Consider the following 22,559-nt stretch of genomic DNA (forward strand, 5'->3'; position numbering starts at 1 on the left):
CAAATATAACAAAGATATATACATTAAATAGTTCATGACATTTCATAAATAATCATCTTACATTATCTGATTATCTTACAATATGTTACATTCTTCGAAGTCTCAAAGACTTCACATATCCTTGAAATGATTCTCTAGTCAATGACTTAGTAAAAGAATCTACAAGCATAACACGTGTAGAAATATACTCAAGAATTATCTTTTTCTTAGCAATTATATATCCCTTATAAAGTTATACTTTATACTTTGTGTTTGCCCTTGCTATGATATTTGAGATTCTTATAAAAAGTTATAGCAGCTTGATTATCACAATTCACAGTAATAGGACTCTCACTATCCTCAGCAATCTTTAGATACTTTATGAACCTTTTTAACCAGACAACTTCTTGCACAACCGTCAAACAAACTACATATTTAACTTCCATTATCAAAGGTGCTATTAAGACTTGTTTCTTGCTATTTCATAAGATGGCTCCACCATTCAGCAAGAAGGTATAGTCAGATGTGAATTTTCTGTCATCAAGGTCCCCTGTCCAATCTACATCTGTGTAGCCCTTCATGCTTATATTAAATCCTTGGAAATAGAGATAATAATTTGTTGTCCCTTTAAGATATATGAATATCCTTTTCACTATTTTTCAGTATGTCGATCCTACGTTTGATTGGAAATAACTAACTAAGCCAACAACATGGTTGATATTAGGATGTGTATATAATATAGTATGCATCAAACTACCAATATCAGTGACATATGATTTTTTCTTCATCTCGACTATTTTTTCTGGAGTCTTAGAATATATACTTTTGCTTAAAACAATACTTTTTACTATAGGTGTCTGTTCAAAGTTACAATTTGACATGCTAAAATAGTGTAGCATCTTAGTGATATAAGCCTTTTGAAACAAATCCAAAAGTCTTTTTGATCGATCTCTTATGATCTTTACTCCTAGGATGTAACTAAGCTTCTCTCATATCTTATGAAAGTCACGTTTTGACTTCTATCACAAACTTTATGTCATTTCCAACTATTAGCATATCATCAACATATAATAATAAAATGACAAACTTTCTTTCTTTTTTTCTCAAGAAAATATAATGATCTTCATTGATCATTCAAAACTATAAGATAAAATGATTTTATTAAATTTTATGTTCCATTGTCTTGACTCTTAACGCTTGTTTTAGTTGATATATAGACTTTTTAAATTAAGTCTACACTCTTTATTCTCTTGACCTTCAAAAATATACTATTTTGGCTGTGTCATATAGATTTCGTCATCAAGCTCACCATTAAGGAAAACTATTTTTATATCCATTTGATATAATTCCAAATTAAAATTTGCTAGAATAGATAAAATGGTCCGTATTGACACAAACTTCACAATGAAAAAAAATATCTCTTCAAAATCAATACCCTCTTGTTGAGAATATCCTTGCAACTAGATGAGCTTTGTATTGATTAATCGATCCATCTGCTTTTCTCTTAATTTCGAGAATTCACTTATTCTCAATAACCCTTCGGCATAGAGGGCGATCGACTAATTCTTAAATTTGATTCATAAAACTATTCCACTATTTGAGGAGGAGGATATTTTATCAACGATATATAGAGGTATTACAAGGGATACCTGAAGCTAGTCAACCTAGTGGGAGTGATTTACCAATTAATGAGATGATTTCTCAACAGTTCAATCTGCGAAGAAATAGTCATAAGATTATTCTTCAGAAAAAATTTGATATTGAGAATGAGACATTAATGATTCTTCTAGTTGATGATGAAAAACCTCAAATTTGTTGTCGAAGCATCTCAATACTTTGAGAAAAAAAATGAAAAGTTGCAATGGATGAAAAAATGAAGCTTTTGCCTCGTCTATCATGTGGAGCTCAAGAAACTTAATCAATTTATGACTAATTTAACCTATAAAGTTTGTCTAATTTTTAAATTTGTCCTAGTATTTCTACCTTGTACATTCAACCTCTAGTTTAAATGTTGTTACTATTTAATTTGTCTAGTCCATATAAGTTGTTTCGTCTATTTCATTGATTGGCTTTGTTCGATTGTATTGCCTTCTTGACCTTAATTATTAGCCCCTTATTACTTACTCATTCTATCCAATTGTTAACTAGCTAAGTAGTTTGTCTAGTCAATTATTAAATTAATCTAATCCTATTTTATATTTGAAATAAAAAAATATTATTTCACATCGTAAATTATGAAATAAGTAGAATTATATGAATTAATCTTGTAATGATCATTTCAATTCATTTTACGGAACTGAGTCCTAAACTAAACCTTCAGTATTATTCATTTCACACGTACTTAATTTTTCATAATTAAAAAAAACGTATCACATGCCCATTATATCCCTCTTTTCTTTCCGTGAAATAATTGTATGGATTTACATGCGTGCATCTCCTATTCTCAATTTATACTTTCAAATTTAGATCTAAGGGCATACATTTATTAAGGAAATTTTAAGAATATATTAATTTTAATTTGAAGTGATTTAAATATCTTTAGATCCATCAGTTAGTTCGGATAAAACTGAACTTAAAGAATTCTGAATCACTTCAAATCAAAACTATTAATGAATTCATGCAAACCTTCTTAATGTATTCATACCTTTAGATCTGAATTCGATAATATAAATTGAGAATAATAAATTTTTAAACTTATAAAGATTTGAAAAAATTTATACTCATTATAAGAGCTAAGATAATGATATTCACTAACCAACACTACCAATGAGTTCTTAGGACTCGTTCTGATTTGAACAATATCAAATTTTTAAATTTTTGTTCAAAATTGACTGATGAACCTAAAGAACTTCAAATTACTTTAAATCAAAATCAATGTATTCTTGCAAGCCCCCTTAATATATCTATATATTTAGATTTAAGTTCGATAGTATAAATTAAAAATAATAAATTTTTAAACAGATAGAGTAAAAAATTTAGAAATGAACATACTCAAATCTATGTAATTATTTCGTGTGGAAAGAAGAGAGATATAATGGATATGTGATACTTGTTTTTATAATTATAAAAGTTAGGTACTTAAAATAGATAATACTAAAATGTCGATTTAAATTTACACAAGCATATACTCAATAACATCATCGATTGATTTGTGGTAAGACTGATACCTATGGTAGGATCTAATTGCCACCAAGACTATCTCAATGATATCATCTTTATTGATGATTGATTTGTAGTAGCAAAGTTACAAAACTCATGAACATAAGATAAAGAATTATATTTTATTGATAAATCATTTATGTGCACTGAAATATTTTTAAATACATAAACAACTAGTAAGACATTAAAAGAAGCCGTTGGAATCCTTGTCGCAATAGACTCTCGTCACAAATTTATGATGGAAATCTGGACCGTTTGATTTTAAAATCAACGGCCGATCGCTAAACCCCTAAACTCTAAACCCTAAGTCCTAAACCTTAAACCCTAAACCCTAAATCCTAAACCCTAAACTTTAAAGCAAATCACTCATTCAATCTACGGCCTGGATTTAATCTTAACTTTAAAATCGAACGGTGCAGATTCCCGTCACAAATTATGACGGGAGTCTATTGTGACAAGCAGTTTTTTTTTAAAAGAAGGGGGGAAATGAACTAAGGAAGACTTAGCAATATATATATAAATCTCAATAGAATCTAGCATATAAGTATGCCTCATCTATTTGTTTCCTTTTTATCAATATTTTAATTTGTGTTTTATGTAATACACAATTGGTGCTTGTTGCAGTACCATTTCTAGCTCTTTAGACGATTGCAAATTGATTAGTAGCCAAATACTTGCAATTTGCAAATGTGCTTTTTATAGACAAGCAAACAATCCCTTAATGTGATCACCCAAGCTTAAGGTTAATTAGTAGTTTTGTTGAAAGCAACTTAACCCAAGTTTGGAGGTTTGGATAGAACTTGGGCATTGGTTAAGTACAATTGTGCACCACTTTTTAAGTTCTTGAGTCACAGTTATCGACTATATATATTCCATTCAGTGATAATTTACTACTGTTTGATGATAGACAGACAATTTACTGTCTTGGTATTGTCTTAGTCTTTCTTGTAAGTTGAATTATGTAGTCTCATGGTAGCCACTTTGCGATTCGAAGAAATGTTGCTAAGTTTTTAACATTGACCTTGTCATTTCTTAAATTAAGATATCTCAGTTGAAAATTTAATGAAGCACGAACAAAATGCATAGTTTTTCTGAAAGGAATTTGTTGGCAGTTGAATGGATGTTTCTGAATATCCCTTTGCTCATGGATAGGGTGAGACTATATATATATATATATATATATGATACCAGGGAAAGAAATGGAATTGATGCATGCATATGATTACTTACAGATTTGCCACTAAGATTGATATCTGATTTACAAATCATGCATTGGGTTCTAAACTCTCATCCTATTGAAAAAAAAATAGATCCGCCACGTCAACATCCCCTAAAACCGGCTCTATAGATATGAAAGGAGATAAATTTAGGTACACAAGCAAGAGACGTATGATTGGGTGAATGGCAAGTCGTGAGTTCTCGCGAGATTCGATCGTTGATTGTTACACTAAAAATATCATACGTCCACTGTCTGCACTACACCCTTGGCGCAACTCTCATCCTATCAAGATTCATAGAATGGTTGACTCGCCATTAGACGCTCATCGTATGTCATCATTTCTCTTGTAGAGTAGATATATACTTCTAGGCCTTCTGGCCTTTTATTTTTGTGTCTCCGTTAAAAACCAAGAACTAGATCAACGTTTTGAACTTCAACATCTATGTTCCTAGATCACCATGCTAGAGAAAAGCTTGAGAAATTCTTTGAAATTGATAAAGAGGTGGCAACTTAATGATTTTGAACATTAAATGCTTTTTTTTAATCGGTCCAGTCCTACGAAGTTTCTCTATTCGACCATCAAGATAAATCCGAAAATACGTGCGACTCCGAGTCCAAATATAGTCAATGTCTTAGATTTTTCTTCTCATTAAAGGAAAATATCCATAGTGCGCCGTAATTGGAATTCAAATAGTTACCGTTGCATCATTGTCCGAAAGCATTAAATGCTTCTTGTTGGAGGATGAAGATCGAGGATAATCCTCAATTGAATGCAACATCAATGGCATATAAGCAAAAAAAAGACTTTCTATACAAGGTTGGATGACGAATTATACAATATGTATAGCTCGACGAAGATGGACAAGACTTTATAGAAATGTTGGACTAGAAATATAAACCAAAGTATATCAAATTGAAGAAATTCTAATTCTTGAACCAAAAGATATGCCCGCCAATTGAAGAAGATATGCTAATCAACAAAGTGTCCAATAATATACTCTCCATAGTGCGTTCAAAATCAATTTGGTGGATACCCGAGAAGAGTGTTGGTTAGCATCGGAGCCACTCAGCAAATTTGCAAAGATAAAGAAATGTTCTCCTAGTATATTTCGAACTTTGTACGATACGTCTTTATGGAAAACTCTTCGACATCCAATATCATAAGCATGGGTAGAGATTATTGTAGATGACCTTGAAACTCATTGACAAGGTTATTTAAAGATGTAGGCCATGTTAAAGTAAAAAACTAATTTGACATTATACACTGATTTAATTGAGTTATGTGAATTATGACATGAACAACACATACAATTTATATAAATTAGCAAAATTAAGATAATGGCCAAGTGTTGAGTTCGACTCAAGTTACAAATGTAAGACTTGTTTTGAAGTTACACTAGCCAAGTTGCCCCTTCAATGAAAAGGATAGAGTAAAAACAACTCTTCAGCATCTCCTAAAACCTTCGTGAATTGTGATCTTCGCTTTCTTCCTACCTCATCGTTTCTAATCTTGTTGAATTGGACGATTTTGATTGGTTTTCTTTCAATATTACTTTAGGCACATTTACTAAAGACATCTCCATGAATGGAAGAACAAACTAACATGCAACATTCTCATTTCAGAAACAGTATTTTGACATGAAACACACGACAATTGCACCATAACCCATTGACTAAAATGAGCTCTAGAAAAAAGTAACTCATGAACATGCAACAATTCCTTCCAAAAAGATGACATGAAACACCACGAACTTGGACAAACTAACTGAAGAGTCTTCCAGATAAGGAAACTTATTAACATGCAACACTTCTAAAAGAAACTATCATGCAACACTTATTCTCACAAAACACACATGCAACACAAGTCCCAAACAGACAACAGTATATAATGCTCAAAGTCGAAGGGTGAGATCAAGATCATGATCAGGAAATTCTTGTTGATCTATGACAACATGATTAGTTTGACCAATGTTGGAGATGAAATCTTTAGTAATTGATCTGCCAGCACTGCAACCATTACCTCCTTCATTAACATTCAATCTTTTTGTTTTTGATCCATCTTGTGGTTCTAGTGGCACAAGAACATAGCATGCAGATGGTTCTGGTTTCCGATTCGGTGCTAGCTTTGCCTGTTGCCTCTCAGTCTTGTGTGCATTCTGGTGCCCACCAAGCCCTTGAGGCGTGCTCAGCATCTTGTTGCTGTACTTGCAGGAATAGAGTTTGTCAGGATGCTGCCAAGGATCCATCACAAGCATTGCTGCGGCTTGGACTTGAGGATCCATCACAAACCGTACCCTAGATTGATCTCGACGATCCATCACTACGAGTGCAGTAGAATGTATTAATAGCACACAAGATATAACAACGATGTGAGCGATATATATAGGAAAAAAGTTGTAGCAAATTGAGATGATGCGTGCACTAAATCTTTCGAGATGTAGTTTTTTACCGTGCACTTTTTGGTGCCTTAGATATGCTTTCATATTTGGTGGTTTTTCATATCTAGTGAGGGATTTAAATTGATATGGAAATTAATGAGATATATATGAGATTGAATGTGGTAGTGAATCCAAAAGTAAATTTAACTAGATTTGCAAGGGGTGATGAAAGTGGTTTTATACGCGGCTTCCGAGTTCTGACATCACACCTTTACCCTATCATCAGTATCTAACATGAGATTTTCTTAGTGAAGAAAATATTCTTAATCTTCCATCTGATTTACTCCATTCCTCCTACTTGATTTGGTTTGGCTCCTTTTGGATATATCTCCAATTATTCCGCAATCTACCATAGATATGATTATCACTAATATAGAAGAGGTACCATACATTATCATTATAAACATATCGAATGCAATATTATTATTCCAACACAAATTTGGCATCAAAAAGGGAGGGGGATGGGAATGCACGATATTTCCTACCTCTTGTACTTACTATACGTAATCAGTTCATCAGACATAGCTTGTTCAAATCACAGACATAGCTTGTCATCCTCCAAATCCTTAATTTCAATTGTCACTCTCAACATGCATGACCTACTGTTCTTTCTTACTCATTGTTGACATCAAGCCTCCCTTCCTTAACTGTCACAGTTCACTCACTCTCACCATGTTTCTCATCCTCAATCTGTAGCATCGGTTGAAATTAAACACATGCATCATCAGATGATTCCTTTAGCACTGGTTGGAATCAATCGCACACATTATTGGTATTTGGATTCCTTTGTATTCCATTTTATAATGCACACAAATCATTTGTAGCCTATCTAATTTAACATTATGTGAGTAGGGAGTAGGCAACCACACGACATATAAGTACGCATTAACCTTAGAATCACATGTTCGATCAAGTCCAAGGAACACTCTTAAGCTTGCCTAGAACACATCTATTGAATGTTGCTCATCCAAAGTCACCTCCCTTCCAATTAATTTGCAATCTCTAAATTCTAACTTTTCTTGCCATTTTGTATACGTCATTAATTTCTTAGTCTTTGGTAGTGACTAACGTAACAATTAGACATGATTCCTTCCCATCCATGATGTCAATTCTATGCAAACCCCCAAAAGAATCAATCTTCCTTGACAATGTCTAGGAATAATGATTGGTGTTTTCCCAATAATTGCCTAAAATATAACACCATTATGTTGATGTTAGAGGAATGAACTTGCAAATATGGAACTTACATCTCATGACAACAAAAGTAAAGAAACAAATGTGTTGATAACCCAACTAATTAAATTAAGATGAAGTCCCCTATCAGTCTCCATGATCCCCAAGTAGTATCTTTATCCCATTCCAGCCAATGGGGGACAACAACACTTGCTCTATTGAATCATCCCTATGATCCTTACTGAGTCACCAATGAGGCCTACCAACCTCCTTAGCTTCCATGGTACGTAGAGGCTTCGTTTACATGACAAGAGACATCTAATATTATATTTGCCTACCATCTCTTGTTAAGTGTAGACATATTGCACAAGGATACTGCAAGAGAGTGTCCTAGACCTGGGACAGAAGGAATGCATGAAGGAGGTTGGCATGGTACTTAAGCATAGATATTGCATGTTCTCTTGAAAGTCGGAGTCAGCCCATCTCCCTCATCTCATTGTTGCTTTCTCTCACTATCTAGCTTAGTATTGTAGCCCTCTTCCTTTCATCATCGCTTGTCACCCCTTTGCTGTTCGTCCGAGGGAAGAAATAGTTGCCAACATTTGTTCACCTGAAGCGACAGTCGCTGACAATCATTTGTACGAAGAAACAATCACCTCCATGTGAAAAAAAATGTCACTATTCCTTCATGTGAAGAAACTATCACTGCCATTCATTCGCGGAAAGAAATAGTCATTGTAGTTCATTCACATGAAGAAAGATTCATCCTCCCCCACCACTATTAGTCTCGTAGAAATTATCAATGAGAACAAGACATTAACACCGCTCACCTTTGACTTCGGATTATTTTATTAGTACACACCACCATCGTATGCATCAATCAATCAGAATATGAACAAAGAGTAGAATTTTATCAAGAAGTGAATTTTTCTACCTATCTCATGTTGATTTCAGTGGAAAGGAGTGATTTAAATTTTTCTATAATATTTTTCCTTTTAAAAAAAATAAAGAAAAATAGTCATTTTTTCCTGTTCTTCCAATACCATTCTCTCTATCTCTTTTTCAATTTTAGGAAACAAACCCTAATTCTTTCAATCAATTTTTTTTTCATTCCTATTTACATCAACCTTAGATTATACACCCTAAGCCTAAGCCTTGCAAGTGCAGAAATCTTGAATGAAGACTCACACCCAAACCCTAAGCCTAAGTCTGAGTCTTGCAAGTGTAGAACTCTTGCATGAAGGCTCGCATCCAAACTCCAAGTAGCACAGTCCCTTGACTTGACTCCTGCATTTAATCATACTTTTGTTTCCTTTGTGGTTAAATCTCACTGTGCTTGCACTATCTTGGCAGCAGTTTATAAAAAACCTAAATTTTAAGGAGCAACATATTTTATATAATACAATCTATATATTATATAATGCAATCCTCTCCATCGGTCCGGTTTGATTTGTCCGGTCCGACCCCTATCAAATCCCCCAAACCGTAAATTTCTCAAACCATTCCCGACCACATCTATTCGGGATTTGCCTGCTCCGCGAGAAAGAGAAAATGCAACCATTTTGCTCGGTTTTCACTTGGAGCAGCACCTCCTGTTGCTTTCTCTGCTCGAAAGTAAGAAAATTAACGCTCAAATTCTTGCAGCGTCAATTATAATCTCAATTAGGAATTGTTATATTGGCAGATGGAAGAGACTCCGCTCTGCCAAAGGCAAGAGAGGCGGAAGAAACTGCCGCCGGGAGGAGGAAGAAGCGGTGGCGGTGATGGCGGAGGAGCAGCAGTTGAGGGGCTGGTGGCTGCCGCTATAACGCTGGCCTTATCCACTTCCTGCCTCGCTTCTGCCCCGGGTGAGAGCCAGTTTAATTGTCGTTGTCTTGCAAATAAAAGAAAGCATAAAAGCTACATTCCTATAGAACATTTTACGGTTAAATAAGTTCTGGTGTTCGTGGATCCTTGCAAAGCAAGTTTTGATGATCGAACTGGAATTAGAATTATAGAACAAACAAGGCTAGCAGTTTATTGGTGGAATTGGTTAAACCGATAATCATTTATAAAATATGATTTACAAGTACCAACTGTTGATATAAATTTAAAAACTTAGATGAACTAGGAAAAAACATTGAACCTAAAACCTAGAAGTTCAATAAAAAAAATATCCGGGACAGTAAGTGTTCCTTATAATTTTGGTTTACTAATGGAGTTTTTGCCAAATAGGAAAACCGAAGAGAGAACCGATAAGGTTAGCAGTTTAATGGTTGAATTGGTTCAACGATAATGTTCAATAAAAATAAGATAAACTAGTAAAATATTTGAACCTAAAACCAAGCAATTCAATAAAAAAAAATGCCCCAACCACAAGATCTGCTTCTACTGTTTTTGGTTTACTATATGGAGTTTATGTCAAATTAGATTGTTCTCGGATTCCAAGTTGGGCCAGTTGATCAACCCAGTAAACACTTGAAAAGTTCAATGTTCAGCTTATTTGTTGCAGTAGCCTATAGCCAGTCTATGTCAAATGGAGCAGCTTTGTTTCAGAAAGCCTGTATTGGCTGCCATGATATGGGGGGCAATATTTTGCAGCCTGTAAGTCCATGAATTCTACCCTTTTCATCAGATCAGTTTATATCTAATGATTTCATCAAATACCTCATTTCCAGGGTGCAACTCTCTTCTTAAAAGATCTACAAAGGTAGTATCTGAGCCAACAAACGTTCTGCGAATCTAAGGAGGATTAACTCAATCTGTGTTTTCTTGGCAGGAATGGTTTTGACACGGAGGAATCAATATACAACATAACATACTCTGGAAAGGGAAGAATGCCAGTGAGTAGCCAATACCTTTGTGTCATTTGCAGCTTGAGTGAGAATGACGCAGAGATGATTTCATTTCTTTCAGGGATTTGGAGAGAGGTGCACGCCGAGAGGGCAATGCACATTTGGACCAAGGTTGCAGGAGGATGAGATTAAACTCTTGGCGGAGTTTGTCAAGTTGCAAGCCGATGGAGGATGGCCGAAGTTGGAGATCTATGGAGATTGAACTCCTCATGGAACATGTTCAGATTGTCATCTCTTGTTGAAATACATGCTGTAGATAAGATTGAAGAGCTTTCATCAGTGTTGAATTGTAATGATTGTGCAATTCAGAATAACAGCAAAAGACTAGATCAGTAAACTTCCTGTTTCGAAATACTCCCAAATAAAGGATGAAAAGCTAAAGTTCGCCATCTATTTAGACTTTGAATGAGAGAGGTGCAAAAAGAACCATAATCAGATATTTCAATATGTGATGATGATGACAGTTAGTTTAATACATCAGAACCAGAACTTGTGGGATTTAAATCAAATCACTAATCAAAATAAAATGGCAAGAATCCTCATATCAGGAAATTCATGTCATTAGATCTACCGAGGGAGATCCATGTGATGCAAAACCGGCAAGAGAAACGATCTAATAGGAACTATACATACTACAATGGAAGAAGTGAATGTAATTGCATGAGACCAAAAATCTATCAGAAGCGTCCATTGTTTTCCTTGCCGAGTTCATCAGCAATGGTCACAATCAGGTATCATCAATACAAAAAGTATATAACCTTTCACAGTAATAACATGCTGAAAGCTAATAATTGTATCCAAAAGAGGTGTTGATAAAAAGCTTAAACTACAGGAATATTGCTATTATTTCATACAAACAAGCCCCTTTAGAGAAGAAACTTCAGACAAATGAATGAATCTATTGCTTAGAAATGGTATGGGCTACAGCATTATTCTGGCATACCAACAGAAATGCCAGTGTTTTACAATGTGGCCAATGAATTTCCATCTAACCTATAAAACCATCCTTTTTCCTTCTTTTAAAAAAAACAAAAGTATATTCTCGACCTTTTATTATCTCGGGAATAGGCCGTAGCAGTTTGTTATCAACAACATTAAAGAATCACTTATCTCTAAATCTTGTATAAAGCTTGTCTCTTAAATGGATGGCTTATTTCTTGCAACAGCAGCCAAGCGAAGTAAATTGATTCACCAAAGATGATGTCACTCGGAAGGTACCAATTCCACCTAAAGCAGCTACTTTTTTATTCTGATAATGTGCCCTTGATTTTTGTTTTCAGCACCCGGATCATGCACGTTAGCACATTTTAGAGACCGCAAAGGTGGCATGCAGTTTTGAACGTTGGGTTGTCCCAGTGAAATCACAACAGACCGTGAGAATGAAGGGAATATTGATTGAGAAGCCGTTCCACAAGGCTGTTAGGCTTAGGAACCAGCGCAAATGTTATGCCATTCCAGAAATGAAATGTGGTTGATTCATTCAAAATCTTGTTCAAAAGAGCATCTTCTTCAACTCTTTCAAATTCACCAGAAGGCTCTGCAAAATACCTGTATAGTATCCATTTGGATTGTCAAGTAAATCTGCTATAATGATGGAACTTTAATTGAAAATGATGACGGAGCAATTATAAATGAGGTGTCCAGCAGTATAACAGAAATACACTAATAGCGGCCCTTGCTAAACAGAACAGAAACTTAGGCCATAAGACAAATTAGGCATTATGCCCATGCTGTGTATAACGCGCGAGGAGCAAAAACTACAAAAAAAAAAATCAGTTTAAATGAAAATTAAGAATTAAATGATAGTTTAATTAGGAAAGCAAATTCCAGACTTGCATGAAAGAAAATTATAAATTTTTGACAGAAAATATCAGGCTTGATCTTCAGTTTTGACACAGTTTATCATCTTAACAGTAGCCAAGCTGATTGTTGTCTGGTTTAAATGAAGGTAGTGGATGAATAGTTTGTCATCTGACTGAAATAGTTCTTGTCAATTAGAAACAAAAAAGTCAATCTTAAAAAAGTTGAGCACCTTGTGATATTTGTCGAACTGATAGGATGAAAGATAAATTGAGGTTCCATCTGCATATCAAACTTATCAGTCTTCTCAGAGACCCTGTTTATTACTCGTGTCATAAGCTCAGCCCCATTCCACCTTAAAAGGTTGTCATGATATGTCGCAACTAGTTCTTTAAGGAACTCCAGCATCAATGAACTGCAGAAATATATGCAGGTGTGTGTGACAATCAACTAATAATCCTATAAATGAGCAAATGTAAAGCAAACAACACAAAATAAAATAAAACTGTTTGCAAATCCTGATCATGTCATCTTGTTGATCCTCAATTAAAAGGTTTGTAATTTCCGAACAAGCCTGAGTACCTGTTCTTCTCAAATGCCATCACTGCACCATTGAAGAGTGTACTGCCAGATGTGTTAGACTCAATTGATACCAGGTTCTTAAGCAGATGTAGGGGCTTTAGAACAACAATATCTGAATCAAGGTATATGCCACCGTACCTACAATTTTAGAGATTCAAACTTATAGTGTGACACAAGGAGGAAATATATAGCTGCGATAGTCATAAAGTTTATGGTAATATATTAGTAAAGTACCAGTAACTATGTTAGTAACTATGTTTTCTATATTGTTATAAGGATTGTTGGTCAATTATTGGAAATAAAGGTTACATCTAAATCGTAGATTCTAGTAACTATCGAGACAACAAAAGAGAAATCGGTACATGGAAATTTTGCAATTGATAAATAAGTCTGCTACATGAATCTTATCCCTATTAAATCATGCAAGATTACATCACGACATTATTGGATCTCTCAAAATAATATGCAACTGATAAATAAAACAAAAGAGAATTTCATACATAGTACATGATGGATTTAGTAATTATGCTTACCAATCATTGCTTATAACATTGTACGCAGTGTTGTAAATGTTGGTAGACTGTGGCAGGGCGGTCAGTGACCGTCTACTACCTTGTCCGCCTAAGCGGTTGAATTTTTTTTACTATTATTATATATATATATATAGAGAGAGAGAGAGAGAGAGAGAGAGAGAGAATAATTTTATTAGACTTAAATATATTAACTAAAAATAAAAAAGTTAATATTTTTAAAAAATAAAACAAAAATAATTTTTAATAAATATATATATATATTAAATTAATAAGATAATTTTATTAGCCTTTAATTAAGCCTATTTAAATTATCTCAATCATAGCGAGGAGTTGATTAAAATTATTAATCTAAAATTTTGATTAAATCCTAAGTTCAAAATTAAAAATGACGTTTCGGCTTCGGCGTTTTGGCTTCAGACGCATTGTCGGACCCGAGCGACTCGTCCGAACACGTCACCTAAGCCCGGCAACGAGTCCAGGCCCACGCCTAGTCCCGACGACGAGTTGGAATCCGTCGTGCAAGCCTGGACGTGTTGCCCAAGCCCAGCGATGAGCTTGGAAGCGTCGCGCGAGCCCAGAGACGAGCTCGGACACATTGCCTAAGTCCGGTGATGCATCCGGATGCATTGCGTGATGTGTTCGAAGCCGAAACGCTAAAACTATTAGGTCTTTTTTCATGGTGATAGCAGCGGCGGCAACGTTTTAGACGGAAGGAGACACTACAAAGGTTAACCTACGTTGACTTTGGCTGTCGCCTAAAGCACCACTTATCACAAATGCAGTGCGGTCGAGATCCACCTCCCGCCTAGGCGGCCATCTCAACCGCCATTTAGAACATTGATTGTATGCATATGTAAAATAGACAAAAGAAAAAAGTCAATAAAAAACAAAAATATGACTTAAAATTCATGGGTACGTTGCTGCTTCAATTTTCAACTTTGACTTGCATTGCTTTTATGCAGATAAAAAAAATTAGGAAGAAGAGTGTACTCATAAAAGAAATCTTACACGAGCAATAAGATTAAAAACTTACTTGAATAGAACAGCAAGACGTACTAACTCACTATAATGAACGGGATAATACTTCGTCTTCCTCCAATCAAAGGATGTAGAGGAAAAAACTCGTGCTTCAGTGTCCTTTAGAAGTTCTTCAAGATTTGGCATTGCAACAGTAACTCTGTACCTGTGGCAAGTACATGATGTAGTCAATAAAAGACACTCAGATGAATATTAACATGAAAACAAGCATTTCTTCAGCACACATCCTCGACAATAAGTAAAATAAAATCATGAATCAATGAAGCAACTAAGTATGAAACTGTAATTTTTTATTTTCTTTTACTGACCTCTTTTGAAATCAGTACTGGATATTCATAAGAAGAAAAATGAAGTCTCAATGATGGCATCTAGCCAGATCAATAGAGATATGAACTATAATGCACAATGAGGTGTAGATGGAGATAATATAACTGTACAAGATCCAAGAAGCATGTATGGAGGAAAAGTTAGATGTTTTAGTAAGCTAATCAGCGGTAAGTATCAGAAAGGATGTTCAGTTAACTAGTATGAGGGGGGGAAATCTGACTTGCGTGAAATCAAGCAGGAACGTTTCTAGAAGGAGGAAGATTGTGAGGAAGGCGAGACATGGAAGCAATGCTGGACACAGCTAGTCGAGCAAAACCTTTAAAGGAGACTGCTTTTTAGATAAGGAATGCAATACCCCTCCTTGACTAGGTCCCTGAAGAAGCCCAGCTCCATTGTCTCAGAGAACACGACAACACAAGCGTCCCAATGATGGTGAAGAAGACTCTCAAGGCCCCGCCGATGCCGGGGACCATAAGTCCATTGTGGACTGTTCCACACCATGAATACTGTTATGCTACATTGTCCACTGCCCAGAAACTGCTCCATAAATTCCGAAAATGTTAGATGAGGATCCAAACCAGGAAAATAGCCCCATCGCCGATCATGAGTGTGCATTCGACCCTCTTGGGCATGCTTCTGCAGGTGCCCATTTGAGATCTCCTGTTGCTTCTCCACTACTAGTGTTCTTCTCCCTTCGGACCTTTTAGCATCATCACCCTTGGGCAAAGTTAGTGGCGTTCTCTCCATCTCCCTCAACAGCGTCCTTTGAATCAACCGATCGCCTGGAGTGAGGGTCGTTAGTCCGAGGCCGTCTGGATCCTGAAGCAAAGGATGGTTCCTGGGGTTCAAGAGTTCGAGGTTAGATCGGAGCATCCGCTCCCGTCGGAGGAAATTCCCCTTCCCCTCCAACCAACGCGCCCACCCCTCCCGCAGAGGTGACTCGCCGGAGCCCCTTTTTAGCAGTAGAGCGTCCTCGACCTTCCGGATGGAGTCGAGCTTGATCCGCATGTCCTCATCCACCGGCTGATCATCCGACGCGAACGAGATCTTGCTCCTAAAGGGGTAGGCACCGTAAGACGAGGGAAAGCGTTTGCGCTGCCAGTCCTGATCCGTAGGGCCAAATCGCCTGCGGGTGACGCCGAGGCCATGGTCCCAGAACAGGCCTGATCTGGGAATATTCTGGACTGAATTCTCGTCGGTATCTTGCTCATCGGAGTCCTCCTCCTCCACCTGGGTGCCTCCACCCCGTTCCTCTTCCTCCTCGATGACGTCAAGCTCGTCAATCCTGTCCTCTCCTGGGTCGGTCCCATTGAGAGGATCGATGTCGTCGTCTTCGAAGAGGGCAGTGTCAGGATCAGGATCTGGGTCAAAATGGGTGCGGCGGGGAAGGACGGAAGGGAGGCCGAGGCGGAGGGGAAAAGAAGGGGAAGGGGAGAGGCGACTATGCAGGACGGAGAGAGAGAAGAAGATAAGAATGAGTGCTGAAGCGGCAGCACAGAGCTGGAGGCCGTAGCCTGGCCGCCGCCGCGCGTGGCGGAGCATCACGGTGGTTGCAGCGGCCGTAACTGACGCGCACTGGTGGTTTTGGGCCGGGTCGACGTGCCAATCTGCAAGAATTTGTAGTTAGGAAGGTAAATAAATAAATTCGACTAATAAATAATAAAAATAAAAAATGCAACCAACAATTGCGGGAGAAATAAGAAAATAAAAGAGCAATAATAAGTAGGTATATGATGATTAGCATAAGCATGGATGGCAAAGCATAAGCATCTAAATACTCATGAATAATAATAAATAGATAGTAACATAATTATAAAATAAAATTATATATTTAAAATATTGCTCTAATACTAATGTTATTTTGAATGTCTAAATTGTAACACCCCCCTCCTACATATAGCTAGGGAATGCTACTTACTTTAGCATTATTAATCTAATGACAGAAATTATTAGCCATGATTTTATTTAAAACATCCTGAAGAATTGCATAAACTTCCAAGGGTATTCAAAAACTAAGTTACTATTCTTAATTAACAGAAAAATTGTTCAAAAAAAAGATGCGGAAGCAAATTAATATAAAAGACATAATCAATACTGTGTTTTTATTTATTTATAAGAATTTTTAACCTTGCAAATAGAGAACGCAAAGCTCATAAATAATGATAAATAAATAATTTATTATAAATATACTTATCATAACATAATTATAAAATTAAATTATATATTTAAACATACTTATGGGCCCTGTTGCACTCTAATATCGGGGTAGCTAGCCACCGAATGCTACCAGAGGACTTATCTTTCGATGGATATTGGGAATTCGTTGTCTGGCCCGATACCCGCCTCTTAAAAGTAAAATACATTTCTTTACATATCATAAAGTTCTTATACTTTCACTTACTATATCTTTGTCCTTTCAATCATTTATCATGTTTTACTTCCATCCTAAATAGGAAGAATAGTTTTATAGTCATGTTATGGGAAGAACATATGTATATTCCTATTTTAACATGAATGATACTAGAGGAAGAACACATTATCATGGATGACAAAGCATAAGCACCTAAATATTCATAAATAATGATAAATAAATAGTTTATTATAAATATACTTGTCATAACATAATTAAATAAAAATTCGGTTCCTTTTTATAAAATTATATATTCAAAATATTACTATTTATTTTTCTAACTCCAAAAATTTCAGAAAAATATTCTAAAATTCTAGAAAAATCATAAATTATTTCTAAAATTATTTTTGAGATTTTTCGGGCGCATAAATTATCAAATAAAATAATTTTTTTATAATCAAATAAAATAATATATGTAAATACTTACAATAGAGTTTTTAAATCTTTAGATTGAGTTTTTTATCTGCTATCGAAAGGGTGATTATGAATACGGATGAACAACCCTTACTATTCATAAATCAAATCCTCTCAAATTGATATTTTTCATTGATATCTAGAAGCCCTCTCAGATTTCTTATTTTCACTTAGATGCAATGATGCAATGGAGCAATTTAAAGATAAAAAATGCAAAAGATACTTCTGTAAAAAGGTAGAATCTCACATCTCTACACGACCATCTGTGAGGAGGTAAATCGAGACAATTGATCACGACGAAAAAAGATACGACTTCATCAAAATTTATTTTATCTTCCATCGTAATCAACTCAGCTATGTACTGGAAACACAAATTCCACATCTACACAATATATAGACGTGAACGATTAAGTCTACATGTTAGGATGGATATATATCAAATTTTGGAGCTGAAGCAGTATTATTCGGATTCGTCCAAAAATTATGAAAATTTTATAAATTTGGAGTATATTGTGAAATTAGCACAATATGAAATATTATAGTTGAACATATGAAATATTTTAAAAATTTAAAGACTATTGTGCGTGAAAGAAAAATAAAATATTGAACATTTGAACGAATACAAATTTTTTGAAAAGATATATTTTCTTCTCCATCTAAAAAATTTAGAAGATCGATAAAAGAAGCACTGAAAAATTAGTCATTGAACAACAATGATTAAAAAATTAGCGAACAACAGGAAATTCGATCTTCTTTTTCTATTTTTTTAAATAAATATATTAATATAAAAATATTTTAATTAAAAAAAATGGAGCGCTCACCAAATCCAACCTGAAATGAAAGGAGCTCCCTCCCACCTTTGCCACGTAATCACAATGGAAGCTCTGTGGATGCTGTAACACGTATCTATTGCATCATTTATTTAGTTAATTCATTACGTACCCAAAAAAATCATGCATACGGGCCATGTCTTATCGTTTGGAAATTTTAACAATTTAGTGTTTGCTTCTAAAAATATAATAATTAATGGGCAGTTGAAGTAAAAAATATGTCAAATGAGATCCCCTCCAAATATCAAAAGATGTTCCACTCAAAGTATTCTATCATAAATTTAATCAAATCCACTAACCTATCACTTGCACGCTCAAAAAAGAAAAATAAAAATGAAAATGCAGTATAAAAACAATTGGGCCACATCTATGTAGTATAGTGTATCATGCTGTATTTTTATACTACATTTCATAGTATATTATTTCTCCTCAAAAAATATTGGCCCCATTTACGGTACAACAGTAAAAATGCTTTTGTAGTTAATTAGATATCTATGAGTTAATTCTTAACTGTGATGTATTATGAATTAATTTTCTTCGGTAAAAAGATATCCTCTAAAATGTTGACTGTGGAGCGATATATCATTCGTGCTTTCTAATTTATCACGATGATCCATAAAAATTTGTATGAAACTGAATAAATCATCTTAGCATTAATTAGTTCTAAGAGTTAAATATTTAAATTATAAAAAAAATAACTGACAATTGATTTAAAAAATTATGACAAAGCTGTAAATGAATTCTAATTTTTTAAAAAATAATAGAAAATTGTAAAAAAAAACTTTGAAACAACTAATAATTATTAGAGTTTTAATAAAAATACAATAATTTTAGTAAATAATAATAATTTTGTCATAGTTTTAATAAAAATGATATGTCCATGTACTTATTTTGTGCAAAATGATTATATAACTTTTATTTTGTCAGGACTATTAGTAGGTTTTAATGGTTTCCTAAAGTGCAATCTTTTTTTATTCCAATATTGGATGAGAAAATGCATATATGTCAAATTTGATAACTATTATGTGATCATTTTTAAATTGTTTGATTACTATTTAGTTGATTCCAATTGCATCATTATATACATTTTTTATTTATATTTAAATTTGACTAAAATATATATAATTTTTTTCTAGAATTATTATATTGTCAGTTTTTTAAAACTATTAGACCACCTTAAAATCTACTTAGGTCTCATTTACTCTTTAGAATGCATTTATCTATTCTAATTTAAAATTCAGCTTCAAAATAAATATCCAACCATTTTTGAAAGCATAAATAAAGTTCTTTATCACATCTACCTATTAAACCGTCAACCCTAAATAAGATTTGTCCGTTTCAACTATTAAAATAAACTCGCAAAGTATCTAAGTCTTTTGGTAATTTAAATATTTAATTTTTATAATCCGATTAATCTTAGAAATGATCTATTCTATCCCATAAAAATTTTGCACCGATCACACATTCTAAATTTTTCATCCCATTGAAAAAAATATCCTATAATATATCATAATTATAATTCAAATTATAAATATTTAAGTAAATCATTGATCACGGTTGTCAAGTTGATGCAACTACATATTTATATTCCATGACATAATAACCAATTCATATATTGGATTAGAGCCCAATTAGTGCAGGTTGGTGGGCTTGGCCCGGTCCAACAACTGAGAATTCTTCCTCCCTCTACGTGGATTTATCAGTTGGGCCACAAGAAGGGATATATTGGAGTAGCACTACAAAACAAACTGATTTTACCGACGGATATAGCGACGGAATTAATTTCCGTCGCTAAAACTAACGACGGAAATTACTATTCCGTCGCTAATCAATTATTCAACGACGGATTTATTTTTCCGTCGCTAATTAGCGACGGAAATAATATTTCGTGGTAAATCTAGCGACGGAAATAATATTCCGATTTAGCTAATTAGCGACGGAATATTAATTTCCGTCGCTAAAGTCGCGAATTTAGGGCTGCGTCGGCCCATTTCTTTCCGTGCGTGTTTCTCCCTGTCTTCTCCCCCTCTCCGGCTGCTCCCTCTCTTCTCCGGCCAAAACCCCTCTCCGGCTCCCTCTCTTCTCCGGCCAAAACCCCTCTCCGGCTGCTCCCTATCTGTTCCGTCTGCCTGCTCCCTCTCTACTGCTTCATCTCCGGCTGCTCCCTCTCTACTGCTTCGACTCCGGCTGCTCCCTCTCCTCCGGCGAACTCCTCAAGCTCCGTCTCCTCCGGCGAACCCCTCAAGCTTTCTCCTCCGGCTGCTCCGTATTCTCCTCCGGCTGCTAGTAAATACATTTTGTTAATTTTCGTTTCCTCTTTCCTGTGCTTAGCTCCTCTTTCCTGTGCTTTTATGTTGCATTTATAATTTTCGTTTGCATTGCATATGGATTACATCAGTGTGTTATGATGACCTTTGTGAAATGGTATGCTAGGTTGCCAATTAGACAATCTTTAGCTCTAGTAATTGCCCTCACCTTTAAGATTATCATGCATGCTATTACCAATGCCGTTCTACTTCTAATATTTGCTAAATGTAAATTGTTTTTTTGATGTTGCTTTTTCAATCTGGAACCTTTTCTATATGAAATTGGTTTTTAAGATCAACAAGAATGTCTACAGGAAGCTTTTGTGATGTTGCTTTTTCTGATGTTGCATTTCATCACTTGAATGCCTCATGCATTTCATCGATTGAATGCCTCATGCATTATGTGATAAGAATAAATAAAGCTTAGTTGGATGAATGAGGAATTTTATGTGATAAGAATGCCGCATGCATTTCTTTTATATTGAAAATGTTATTATTGATAAAGTTGCACTTTAATCACAACATCTAGGCCAATAGATATCAAAGCTTATGTTACGATAAAGTATTTGATGCTTGTACGAAACAACTGAGGTCAAGTTGCCATTTATGACAGAAACTAAGAATTTGAAGTTCAAATTATTCAGTTGAACAATCGGTTCAGGGTTGAGAATGCCTGTCAAGAATTCATGTTGTTGAATCTATTACTAAAAAATTATAATATATGACATTTATCTTGTGCTTGTGCACATTTATCTATAATTTTCTTCTTCCTTTTACTTTTAAGTTTCTTTCAAAATTTACTTTGGTTGTCCAATTGACCCCACCAGTATCAAGTTCTTGTAACTGACAAGTCAAGAACTTTGTTTTTCTAACGAACCCAGACTAAGGACCTAGTGGAAGATTGCACAAGCACTGAGCAGCAGCATCCTTGTTCACTGCTCTATTTCCTCAATCAATCAATGACACGCAGAGAGGCACAGATAGGCAGCAGATTCCTAATTTATTGTTGACTATTAGTACAGATTTAGCATTTTTCCCTCTTCTTCATTTATGATTTTGCAGATATAGATATGTCTGATCAGGCAGCAGCACCAAGTGGCCGGACAGTATTGAGAGTTGTTGCCGGGTGGTAAGTATTGGTACATTTAGCTAGTTTTTAATTCATATTTTGTTTTATAGCATATGTCTAACATTTACATGGTTTTTAATGCAGTTTTACACCAGAGGGCCATAAAAATTTCTAGTAAGTTCCGTGAGCGAGTATGTCGTTCAGGCACACCGGTAGACATGTCGATCAGGCCATGCGCAGCTTCTACTACGACGAATTTTTGGTTAGTCATTTTAACCACCTTATAATGAAGTTTTTTTTATTTAGACTATTTTTTTTTTTGCAGAAAATATACTTTTATGCCAGGACATGAGCGGGTAGGTTAGCATTTCTATTACTTTTAATTTTTTTTAAAGTTATTACTTGTAAGCATGCATTATTCAAATAGGTTGTTATAATTAAATTATTA

At 34.9% G+C, this 22,559-nt stretch overlaps 3 protein-coding genes across 3 annotated transcripts; 1 reads left to right on the top strand and 2 right to left on the bottom strand.

Moving 5' to 3' along the window:
* Window positions 1-6,249: 6,249 nt before the first annotated feature.
* Window positions 6,250-6,675, bottom strand: LOC141821536 (zinc finger protein 3-like). The gene has a single exon (XM_074708933.1). The coding sequence runs from the start codon at window positions 6,673-6,675 to the stop codon at window positions 6,250-6,252; it is 426 nt and encodes a 141-aa protein (XP_074565034.1).
* A 2,804-nt stretch (window positions 6,676-9,479) lies between these two features.
* LOC141821890 (cytochrome c6, chloroplastic) lies at window positions 9,480-11,191 on the top strand. The gene is made up of 6 exons (XM_074709267.1): window positions 9,480-9,582; window positions 9,653-9,815; window positions 10,460-10,551; window positions 10,626-10,657; window positions 10,727-10,790; window positions 10,864-11,191. The coding sequence occupies exons 1-6, from the start codon at window positions 9,520-9,522 to the stop codon at window positions 11,002-11,004; spliced, it is 555 nt and encodes a 184-aa protein (XP_074565368.1). The 5' UTR covers window positions 9,480-9,519; the 3' UTR covers window positions 11,005-11,191.
* On the bottom strand, window positions 11,162-16,676 carry LOC141821889 (uncharacterized protein At4g19900-like). Its single transcript, XM_074709265.1, has 5 exons — window positions 15,438-16,676; window positions 14,751-14,900; window positions 13,185-13,322; window positions 12,835-13,017; window positions 11,162-12,350 (listed from the first exon to the last, which is right to left on the bottom strand). Exons 1-5 carry the CDS (start codon window positions 16,622-16,624, stop codon window positions 12,164-12,166), a joined length of 1,845 nt encoding a protein of 614 aa, XP_074565366.1. The 5' UTR covers window positions 16,625-16,676; the 3' UTR covers window positions 11,162-12,163.
* Window positions 16,677-22,559: the final 5,883 nt, after the last annotated feature.

Source organism: Curcuma longa, chromosome 2 (genome assembly GCF_044706935.1).
Source record: "Curcuma longa cultivar G26 ecotype Majalengka, Jawa Barat chromosome 2, ITB_CL_G26_1.1, whole genome shotgun sequence".
Lineage (NCBI taxonomy): Eukaryota > Viridiplantae > Streptophyta > Magnoliopsida > Zingiberales > Zingiberaceae > Curcuma > Curcuma longa.